The sequence below is a fragment of the Capra hircus genome, chromosome 18 (assembly GCF_001704415.2).
Source record: "Capra hircus breed San Clemente chromosome 18, ASM170441v1, whole genome shotgun sequence".
NCBI lineage: Eukaryota > Metazoa > Chordata > Mammalia > Artiodactyla > Bovidae > Capra > Capra hircus.
In genome coordinates this window covers 36,428,110-36,440,323 of record NC_030825.1, presented here as the reverse complement: position 1 = coordinate 36,440,323, position 12,214 = coordinate 36,428,110, and the positions used below count along the sequence as shown (strand labels likewise).

Sequence of the window (12,214 nt, the reverse complement as noted above, 5' to 3'; positions counted from 1 at the left end):
TGGGGGACTTTTAACATTACCAGTGAAGGCTACTAATTAAAAATACACTTTTCTCTCATTATAGCTGCCATTTATTTATAGATGAGCTATAGTCAAGAAAAAATTTTGTAGTGTAGCTTCAGTAAGAGAAAGAAGAGACAGAAGAAAATAGCATAAGCAATGACGTTTATTAAACAGCAGGCCATTCACAACACACAAAACTCACGAAGTCAGAAAAGGGAGTAACCTGTGATCATTATCTTCATAGACTTGTCAAAATTTATTTTTCATTTGCCACTAGTTAACTGACTTACCCAGATCACTTTTCCGGGCTATGACAGTGTCACAGTGGGGACAGTGAAATTTGGCCACATTTTCTGTGTGCTTCTGTAGAATGTGCATCTTCATGGTACCACTTTGGGTAAACCGTGCATGACAAATATAACATTCATAAGGTTTTTCCCCTTCAAAAAAAAAAATACAGAATGAACAAATTAGATGAAATGACTAAGTAACTGCTATTTAACTGGAAGGATACCAGGTGGCAGATATGCCAAGCCACAGAGGACCTACAGTTCTTAACTCAGGAAGGATGAGGCTCAGGCCCACTGCCTGGCTCAGGCCTATCTTGAGAGATGAATACGAAGTCCCAAACTGTGGCTACCACCTCTGCTCTGCCCAGCTCTGCCACAGAGTCCTTCATGTTAATAAGAGTAGTTTCTACAGCAGTACTTACCTTTGGAGGAGAGCAGATGGGATGATGGCAGGAGGACCTGAAAGTTTTTCTTTTTAGAAAAAGACTGTACTTTGAAAACCTGACAGGCTGGGTTAGGTAATCTACCCAGACTTCTAACCGTAAAAAATTTCCATTCTCCAGTGTATACTCAGAGCAATGAATTCTGAAGGTATGCCAGAGAACATCTGTCAATTAGATACTATTTTCATGCCTGTTTCCATTTGGGTAACTAATAAGATTATGTGGTGGTTCACAGGGTGCCATGGGATCCACTAAAAAGTGGTTCATTAATGCAAGCAAGGGAGAAGCCCTACCTGAATGGGTTCGCATGTGCCTTTTCAGCTTGTATGTGTCCCTGCTGGCATAACTGCACAAGCTGCACTGGAAAGGACGCTCCCCAGTATGAGAGCGAATGTGACGTTTTAATTTGCTGACCTGAAATACAAAAGCAACAAAACCGCTTAAATCTGTATTAACATAGGTTGTGACATGAACACCTTGGGTCAAGCCCCAAAGCTTTGGTTTTGGAAACTGAAGTTCGTAACAGAAAAAGTCTAAACGACAGTATTTCTTCCTCTGTAACTGTTGCCTCTAATATCCCTATCCTTTGTATGTCTGAAATTCTCCAGAATAGTTTTAAAATAATTCAAGCTTATTTATGGATCAAGTTGCTAACAAACTTGAATCCAAGTTTATAAGTGCATTTTAATTCCCTTCAGTCTCTCTTTCTTTCAACAGCACTTCCCAGACAGGCCAGGCACCAGCGGCCTCTCACCTTCCTCCCTATGGACTTATGCTTTTCATCTTCAGTTGGGTATCTTTCCAACAAGAGTGACTCTAAGGAGGGTTTCAAATACTAACATTTGACCTGAAAATTTTCAAAAGTGTTCCAATTTTTACACTAAAATCCCCCTGTACTTCTTAATAAACAGTAAAAATTTCACACACTGTCTAAGGCTAAAGAATGGTTCCAACAATACTACTGAATAATTCTCTTTCTAGGACTATAGTTCAGTTCAGTTCTAGGACTTATCACATATTGAATTCCTGTACACTATAGATCTATTCTTTTTCAGCCAACTCTTTTTTCTTGCTCCAACATCACACTGCCTTCATTTATCATACAGTTTTATGATAGCCAATAGCAAAAGCCCTTCTTTCCTTTTTCAAAAATTTTTCATATATACACTTCCAGTTGAAATTCAGAATCAACTTGAAATGTGTATTTATTAGTCTCCTTTGGAAAATTCTGAGACATTTTCTTCTTATAAGTTTTAGGTGTTTTTGCTGTTCAGTTTACCCCCAGGTCATTTTTACTGCTGTCAGAATTTGAACCTGTTTTCTAGTATTGGTATTACATCCGTCACTGACTCCTGGGCATTCACCTTGGATCTGACCACTCGGCTGAACTCAGATGCTCTAGGTTTTTCAGTCAATACTCTTGGATTTTCTATGTAAGAAAATATGTCTGTAAGAAATGACAGTTTTGTCTTTCCATTTATAATTCATTACTTATTTTATGCTATTATCTAGGATTTCAAATACAAAGTTGAAATTCTAACTGTGAGAATGGTATCTTGTTCCAAAGTTACTTAGGCTGGGTTTACTATAGGCTGCCAGTAGATACTTCTCATAATAAAGACATTTTCTTCTACACTTGACTTTGCTAGAACTTTAAATAGTATCAAGTATCACATACTGTAGTTTTTCAATTACAGAAATGATCGTGTGGTTTTTCTTTAATCTCTCAATGTAGTACACACCAATAATTTATTAATGTTCAATTACTTTTGCATTTTAGGTACATTCTATTTAATAATCACATTTTAGTAATACTCTATTACTAAATCTGGTCTGTTAATTTATTTAAAATTTTGGCTTTTCTGTGAGAAAAAGATATAGTTTTCTTTTTAGAAGTATCCTAATCCAACCAGTCCATTTTAAAGGAGATCAGTCCTGGGTGTTCTTTGGAGGGAATGATGCTAAAGCTGTAACTCCAATACTTTGGCCACCTTATGCGAAAAGTTGACTCATTGGAAAAGACTCTGATGCTGGGAGGGATTGGGGGCAGGAGGAGAAGGGGACGACAGAGGATGAGATGGCTGGATGGCATCACCAACTCGGACGTGAGTTTGAGTGAACTCCGGCAGTTGGTGTTGGACAGGCAGGCCTGGCATGCTGCAATTCATGGGGTCGCAAAGTCAGACACGACTGAGCGACTGAACTGAACTGAATCCAGTTTTGGTAACAAGGTAACCTCAAATAATTATGGTGATAAAATCTTCCATTTTTAAAATACTCTTGGTATAGTGACTTGTTTCTTTGAAGTTTGGTAGAATTTGCCTGTAACATTAATAACATGTGGATTAGTACTCTCTTTTTAATGGGTAAACCTTTCACACTCATTAGGGAATTTTTTTTTTCTAGTGGTGGGGAGGAGGAGTGGTAGTAGTCTAGTAAGGTATTCTGTCTTGTATTATAAGGATATAAACTATCCTCACACAGGAATCAGGATCTTCTTAAGACAAGGAACCAACAAGGAGCTGAGCTTCTACACTGAACTTACTTCTACACTGGCATAATCGCACATGGAACACTTAAATGGCTTCTCATGGGTGTGTTTGTAACGACGATGCCGCACCAATTCTCCACTAGTCACAAAGGCCATATCACAGTCTGGGCACTTGTGAGGACGAGTACCTAGACAAAGGAGGACATAACAGAAAGACAGGACATGGTTAATTACAGAGTTCAATGTGTGGCACAACTGCAGCATGAGGCTGGACCCTGGTTATCTTACCGACCATGCCTGAGAGTAGCTCCAAAAGCTATGGGTAAGCCCAGCTGACTTTATAACACCAATCTCAAAATATTAAAAACACATGCCAAACGTTCAGTTTCTCTTAATTACCATTTTGAGTCTGCTGTCTTTGAATACAAAATCTTTTTTATCCCTATTTTGTGAATATTCTGATCACTATGGATTAAAGGTTAATAGAAATATCTGTTTCAACCCATCTAAAAAAACACAGAACACATCTTTTAAACCTCAATGTCTATCAAGTAGAGATCACAGAATTAATAGTTATTTGACTCAAGATCCTTCTACATATCAAAACTTACTGTATTGAAATTATATATACAGAACCAGTGGGCTGTCCATATTGACCAACTTTTTCTTAAAAAAAAAAAAAAGAAAAGAAATACAATAACATATTTTCTAAAAAAAAAAAAAAGTTTTCTATTTTAATTTGGTTTCATAAGGTATTCTAGAGATTTACCAAAGGCTTTAAAAGTAGTATTGCCTTTTATGTTATGTGATTTAAACAGACTGTTTTCAAATATCCGTATCTAATATTCTGTGATCTGAATGTTAAATCATGGAATATTTAAATATTTTTTGAACTAATACTGTATCTTCTATAGACTTCCCTGGTGGCTCAGACGGTAAAGCATCTGCCTACAATGCGGGAGACCCGGGTTTAATCCCTGGGTTGGGAAGATCTCCTGGAGAAGGAAATGGCAACCCGCTCCAGTATTCTTGCCTGGAAAATCGCACAGACGGAAAAGCCTGGTAGGCTCCAGTCCATGGGGTCGCAAAGAGTCAGACACAACTGAGCAAGACTTCACTTTCACTTATATCTTCTATATTTCTTGTTTTTTTTTCTTGTTTTATTTTTCCTTTCACTGAGATAATCTTATTGTTTTTAATATGTCTTCCCATAGTAGCCTCATAATGTAACATGACTTTAGTAGATCTTCTCTAGCCACTTTATATTCTGAACACTGCACTGGAAATATTCTGACCAAGTAATATTCACAATAAGGAGATAAAGCTGACAGCAGAACACAGCACTATTTTCACAGGTTATTATTATGGCCATCTGTAATCGTGGGAAGAAGTGAACAGCAAGGTCATCTCAAACACCAAAGTCAAAGGCAGGCTACCTTTGAGAATGGAATCAGGAAGACTCACAATGTTAGGAACAGGACCAGCCTTCTGCAGAAATGATTTTCCCAGAGATTGAGAATACTGGAGAGGGCAATGTGTTTGGATATGACAGCAATTATTAGAAAATTCCAAAGAATGTTCATTTATTCAGTTTGCTTCTTTAGTTCCACTAAGGATTAAGAGTGAAGGATAGAGTTCTTATGTATGAAAAATGTACAGTCTGGAGGTACAGATAGGTAAGTAAAACAACAATTAACAAGAGAAGGAAAGCAACATCAATTTCTATTAGGACACGGTAAGCTGAAAACAAAGAATTTCCAATGTTTACCTAGCATTACTGAAGGGGGAGAAAGAGGCCTGCCTCCGATAGACCTAAGCATGGCAATTAGGAAACAAGCGGACACCGCTGTGGGACATGAATTTTCATCAGGTTGTACCACATGACTGACTATGTCCCTCTGCTCAAGGTCCACGCTCACCAGGACACTGTTCAATTGCTACAACATCTGGACATAGGCAAGGGTGCCCCCTAGGATGCAATACTATTGCATCTACAAAATAAAGGTGCATTCTTCCCCATAAACTGATGTTCTGTTATGCTCCTGACTCTTGAGGGTTTGGTTAGTATTAGTCCTGCCAAATCACTCCTAAATAGCCAAATTTCTTATTTTCAAAGCTGAGGACTTGACCATGACACAGTGCCCACATCAAGGCACTTCCATTCTGGCAGTCCTATAATGTGTTCAGCTGCTTTTATCCAGTCTTTTCCCTAGCCTTTTCCCTAGGATTTTCAAACTACCAATTAGTTTTACCAAATAAAACATATTATCATCGTCACGAATCTGGGTAGAAACTAGGGAGTTGGTGAAAAGTGACTAAGTCACATTAACAAATACACTACTGCACAGCATACTGCTTATAGGCCAATCCCTACCTGATCATGTTCATCAGACAACCAACACATCAGAGAAAACAAGAGTCGTCATATAAAATGAGGTGGAGAATCTGGATAGAAGAAAGCTATTCTGCATGAACAATCAGGTGAGAGAAGTTTCTATTTGCCCTTGGAGCCAACTGTCAACACCATAAGTGTGTAAGAGCCCAGAAGAGAGTCTCAGAAGAGCTTCAGCCCACAGTTCTCCACTTTAGTGACCCCAGAACCTGACCACGGTCTACATGAAGCTTAATATTAGAATATTAAGTATGTGTGGACCATGAATGAACAAATGTTTGAAATGCTGGAACAGTGTCTTAAATTTTTCATTCTGGGTTTATGAACTGTAGCTTATTCTTTGAGGTAAAACAACCAGAAGCCACGGATTTTACAGAGGAGGACCACATTTCTAATGTTCTTCCTCATAGTGCCTGGCAACTGCTGCCTGAGATTTTGTAAGGTTAGTTTTTGTCATTGTTGTTAAAACTTTAGCAACACAATGGTGATGTCCTCAAGAAATATTATAGATTAGAAATATTATAGGTTGGTTAACTACCACAGAAGATCTATCTGAATCACCATCCTTAAATAATTTGGATTATTTCCCATAAATTTTCTATATATTTGCCCATAAGTCCACTTGCTTACAATAAATCAAGATTACAAAAAGGGTATCATAAGAAAGAACAAAGAAGTCTTACCACTTTTGCTCCCACTGGAATCAGCTTAGAAGATATTTAAAACTCAAGTTTAAGCCTTTGCTAAGCTGTAGTCCCCAACATGTTTATCCAGCACCTACCTGTGTGTGTATTAAGGTGATTCCTCAGAAGGGTGACTGTTCTGAATGCCCTGCCACAGAGATGGCACTTATGTGGTCTCTCATCAGTGTGACTTTTCATATGCCGATCCAAATTTGAACGCCGTGGACATGTATAACTGCAAAGCTCACACTGGAATGTCTTCTTTACACCTATATGCAAAATAAAACACTTACTTGTTGCAGGGTTTCAAAATTTTTAAGATTAATCCTAAGCTTAAACTTCTACAGATGTATTCTGTTAGCTTTTTATAACTAAACCCAATTAAGTCATATTTAGTCATAATTATCTCATGCTACCAATAGATTTCTTTCTTTTCAGGACTTAAAGTACTCAATCTGAAAACACTTCTTTTAGACTGGCTAAAAAAATTAATACCCACATCACAGTCTTTAAAAAATAAATCTATTTAATATAAAATAATCTGCATATGTACTGTTACGTGCTTTATCCCAAAATGGTTTTGAGAATATAATGGATAAACTTATTTTACCTTTCTTTTTAATTTTTGTTGGCTTTGGAGGCTTCATGTTACCAACCACTTTCTCTGCATTAACCTCTGACAGCAGACCCTCCTGCTGCTCTTCCTCAAAATCATACACAGACACATCCACATCTTTGCCCTCCTCTGTGTAACGCAGTTTGCTCTTTTTGGTTTTCTTTGTTTTTTTGGCTGGTGGCTGATAGTCTGGGTCTTTTTGCCAACTAGGATCTTCCTGAGGCGGAAGTTCCCCTTGCTCTAGGGTCTCCACCTCTCCATTGGCCCCCACTTTTACCACTTGAAACCCTTCAGGCAAAGGTAAGGTGTGACATATCACAGGTTCACTTTCTGCAAGGCCCTCTTTAGACACTTCATTCTCATAAGCCCCCTGAAGTTCTTCTACTGAAGTGGTAGCAACAGGTACAGTCACAGGAACAGGTACTTGTACAAGCTGAAGCTCTCCTATGTTGATAGGCTGTTCCTCCATATTTACAACCTGCAAGGTTATAATCTGGGTATCATCCACGGCAGCCTCCGCTTCTGGAGCAACTGCACCCTCCATGACTTCAGTCTTCATCTGAAGAAGGGTAGGATCCAGCTGTTCCATCATCACCATCTGTACACTGCTATTGACATCCTGGACCACCTCACCACCATCAGTCTGGTTCTGGGGAAGGTGGCAAGCGTCCTCTTCCTGGCCCCCTTCCCGGCGTCTCTGGTAAGTCTTTCTCTCCTTTCCTTTAATGAAAGTTTCAGACTCTTCCACAATGGCTTCAACCGCCTCACCTTCCATTTCCCCTTCCTTTATTAAGGGAGAACACAGATTGTTATTTAAAATAAAATTTATCTAAACGAAAACATATACATTTTAAAACAAAAAAGGACCACCAATGTTTGTTAATATTACAAATAGACACAACAGATATTATGCACCTCCTGGTGGAAGAAGGGAATACTATCTATGAAGCAGTCTTTTAAGACAAAACAAAAAAATCTTAAATCAAGCCTCTAGATCCAACTACCATTAATAGGAAATTGGTGACAGAAGATATTAAACTCCAGGAATGAAATTCATGAAACCCAGACTAAAGGAAACTGCAGGAATAACTACTCATTGTCTTCTGTAAAGAAATCACCAGGAAGAAAAAAAAAATGTGAAGGGTACAGGAACAAACTACAGATCAGTGATTCTTATGCCAGGAGACATTTGGCAAGGCCTGGACATGTTTCTGACTGTGTGGATCACAACAAACTGTGGAAAATTTTTAAAGAGATGGGAGACCAGAACACCTGACCTGCCTCCTGAAAAATCTGTATGCAGGTAGAGAAGCATTTATAACTAGACATGGACAACGGACTGATTCCAAATTGTGAAAGAAGTACGTCAAGGCTGCATACTGTCACCCTGCTTATTTAACTTATATGCAGAGTACATCATGTGAAATGCCAGGCTGAATGAAGCACAAGCTGGAATCAAGACTGCCGGGAGAAATATCAATAACCTCAGATATGCAAACAACACCACCTTTACGGCAGAAAGTGAAGAGCAACTGAAGAGCCTCTTGATAACAGTTAGAGAGGAGAGTGAAAAAGCTGGCTTAAAACTCAACATTCAAAAAATGAAGATCATGGCATCCAGTCCTATCACTTCATGTCAAATATATGGGGAAACTGGAAACAGTAACAGATTTTCTTATCTTGGGCTCCAAAATTACTGCAGATGGTGACTGCAGTCATGAAATTAAAAAGACACTTGTTCCTTGGAAGAAAAGTTTGGCCAACCTAGACAGCATATTAAAAAGCAAAGACATTACTTTGCCAACAAAGGTCCGTCTAGTCAAGGCTATGGTTTTTCCAATAGTCATGTATGGATGTGAGAGTTGGACTATAAAGAAACCTGAGTGCTGAAGAATTGATGCTTTTGAACTGTGGTGTTGGAAGACTCGAGAGTCCCCTGGACTGCAAGGAGATCCAACCAGTCCATCCTAAAGGAAATCAGTACTGAATATTCATTGGAAGGACTGATGCTGAAGCTCCAATACTTTGGCCACCTGATGTGAAAAACTGACTCACTGGAAAAGACCCTGATGCTGGGCAAGATTGAAGGCAGGAGAAGGGGACGAGAGAGGATGAGATGGTTGGACGGCATCGCCGACTCGATGGAAATGAGTTTGAGCAAGCTCTGGGAGTTGGTGATGGACAGGGAAGCCTGGCATCCTGCAGTCCATGGGTTCGCAAAGAGTTGGACATGACTGAGCGACCCAACTTGACTTGGACATGTTTCCGGTTGTCACTACTTGTGCAGGTAAGCTACCAGTATCTAGTGCTATCTAGTGAATAGAGGCCAGAGACGTTACTAAGCATCCTGCTCTGCACAGGTGAGTCTTTCACAACAAATCATTACTGGTCCCCAAATGTCAGTAAGGGCAGAGGTTGAGAAACCCTGATACAGACAAAGGAAGCTTTTAAGAGATACAGCAACCACAATCTATGGATCTTGTTTGTATTGATTCAAACCGACAAATGTTATTTTAAAATGCCATGAGACAATGGGATTCAACTCTGTCTGGATATTTGATATTAAAGTTAACAAAACTAGTTTAAATCTTACACATTTCTTACATCTGGCAGATGACTTGTTTTTAGCTAAATTCTCCCTTAGAAAACAAGTCATTGGAATGCCTTTTCACCATGCTTTTCTTTTCCTTTGAGCCAGAATCAGAACTTGAATCCAGAGTTCAATGGCCGCTACCACACACCTCCACCTCCTGACTCATACCATCATCTCATACCTGAAATACATTCATGTATTTCTTTTCTCTATAAGGCCATAAGTTTGTTGAGGACAGAGACCATGTATATAACAAGTAGTTTTTACCCTTTAGCACTGTGCCTAGGTTAGTAAGAACACAATAAATGCTAACTGAATACATAATAGAAAATAAAAAAATCAGTTTCTCTCTGATTTATAGTTTCTGGCTCTTACGTCTTTTGAGTGCTGAGAATACCTAGGTATCTAAGAGTAAAATGAGTCTGCACAATGTCCAATTCCTATCAATAAACTGACTTAACAAAACTAATAAGTATATAAAAGGTTACTTTAAAATTAAAATTTAAAGTGTTTTGTATTCTTGCTCTCATCTCAAACAAAGCTTCTGCCACGTCTATCAGAGACCCATCTCTTCAATTCAGGTACCTTAACACTATCCGAATAGCAGTCAGAGAAGGCTCCTTAAGTCAGGACCACCTGCAAGGTAGTACAAAGACCAAGATTATGCAGAGCTGATCCTGCGTTTTAGGAGTTATTGTCTAACAAAACAGAGAATAGGTACAATGGCTCAAGGTAAAAGAAGGGAGGTTTGGTCAGGTGTGAGATCAAGATGGGCAGGACTTTTAAAGGCAACACGGTGCATGCGTGCATACACATGCTTAAAAAGCATACAATAGAGGAAAGAATAGAAAGAGATAGGAGAAAGATGTGTTGATTCTGGCCATAGACTGGATGGTCTTGAATGACAAAATATTAAGACTATACTCATTTGGTTGTCAATCACATATGCTTTCTAAGCACTGAAAATTGAGACTTACTTAATTCATAAAGAACAGTGCTTGATTTCTTCAACAAAGTGTATCTGTATATTTGCAAAGAGGAGAGATGTACTGACCCCAGATAATCTATTCAGAGTCATGACTGGTTGGTCTTTAAGCCATTATTTTTCTTTGAATGTATCTGCTGATAAAACAACCACACTATTATGCACTTAAATTTTTCTCAAAATAATCTGTCCCCAGCGGGCTTGTTAAAATTCTGAGGGAAAAAGCCAGGGTTGAAGCAATCCTATGTATTTGGACTGATTCAGCAAACCTCACTATCTGCATACAACAAAACCAAGCCTAATGCAAAACCTTGTGGGTTGCTGGGTTTTCCTGATTTGTTCTGCCATTACCAACTTTCCTTAGCCCCTTGTATTCAATAACCAAGAGTATACTACAATGCTCAATGCAAAGACCTCTTACTATCTGTTCCATTAACAGGACGAATATAACAAAATGCTACCACAGAACGTGAGGGTCAAGGGCCATTTGTGAAGCGCTTTATAATTTGCCTATAAATGAAAAATGTCTTAGCATCAATGTGCTAGCATTTTTATATGATTTTATTTATATTTCTGATAGTGAAAAACTACTTTAGGCATGATCCTAGCTATATAACCACTTCTTTTATATAACCACTACTGCAGACATATCATTCTTGGGATAAGAATGTTCTATACTAGAACCATCCAATAGAGACGTGAGCTACAAATTTTTCCAGTAGCCATATTTAAAAGTAAAAAAAAAAAAAGTCAATTTTAGTAATCTAACCCAAATATATCCAAAATAGTATCATTTCAAGATGAAATCAATTTAAAAAAGTTGAGATATTGTACCTTCTTTTTTTATAATAAGCCTTTGAAATCTGGTATAAATTTATAGTAAATCTCAATTTGAACCAGTCACATGGTAAATTCTCAACAGCCACAAGTGGGTAGGTGCTATTGAGGACCAGGAACACTGGCTTAACCTCGGAACTTCTAAAAACAGAATTTTAGGCTCTATCCTTGACTCACAGAATTACAACTTGCAATTTAACAGATCCCCGAATGGTGTCATATATTAAAGTCTGAGATGCACTACTTTATACTATTACTTTCCTTATTTTTTCCAAAAAAAAAAAAAAAACCAAAAAACAAAACCCCACCTTCCCAGGCCATAATGGTCTGAAATCAATACCCCAACAGATGATGATAACTTCAATGCTGGAGTTAGGAACAGAGAAAAGAATGCCCCCCACACCGATGATGGAAACATTCTTGGAAAAGTATCAAAAAACAAAAAATTTCACACGCTGTAAATGCTAGTATCGGCCCAGCCACAGAATCACTACATAACCCAGGCTATTCAGATATCCTCAATAATAAAACTGGTGGAGGAAAAGCATTTAATCTCTGAGCTCGGTGAGATTTTGTGGCACACAACAATTTGAAGAACACTGAAAAATCCATCTTGTCTCTGCCATGAATTTGAGAACTTAAAATACTAGAAATAGCTTGTAAATAAGCAAGTCCAACCCAAAAGAGATTGTGGAATGATAAACCAGGCAGAAAAAGAATTAGTGCAAAGCAATCAAACTGAAACCAATTATGCTGCCTGGGAGTTGAGCTGACAAGAGTACCCTCTCATCATGAAAAAACACATGGCATAAGGTCCATGAACATCACCATCTATTCAGGGTCTTATAGCAGTAGGTTCTATTTTTACAGAGAAAAAGCAG

General features: G+C 38.3%; 1 protein-coding gene across 4 annotated transcripts in view; it reads right to left on the bottom strand.

Moving 5' to 3' along the window:
- The window catches only part of CTCF (CCCTC-binding factor), a 42,479-nt gene that overhangs the window by 10,030 nt on the left and 20,235 nt on the right, over positions 1-12,214 (bottom strand). For all 4 annotated transcript variants that reach the window (XM_018062160.1, XM_018062162.1, XM_018062161.1 and 1 more), the window contains 5 exons: positions 6,913-7,702; positions 6,401-6,571; positions 3,282-3,415; positions 1,030-1,150; positions 294-443 (listed from right to left, as the gene is read on the bottom strand). In XM_018062160.1, the coding sequence (XP_017917649.1) occupies positions 294-443; positions 1,030-1,150; positions 3,282-3,415; positions 6,401-6,571; positions 6,913-7,693 (1,357 nt within the window). In that variant the 5' untranslated portion in view covers positions 7,694-7,702. The remainder of the gene's footprint in view (positions 1-293; positions 444-1,029; positions 1,151-3,281; positions 3,416-6,400; positions 6,572-6,912; positions 7,703-12,214) is intronic.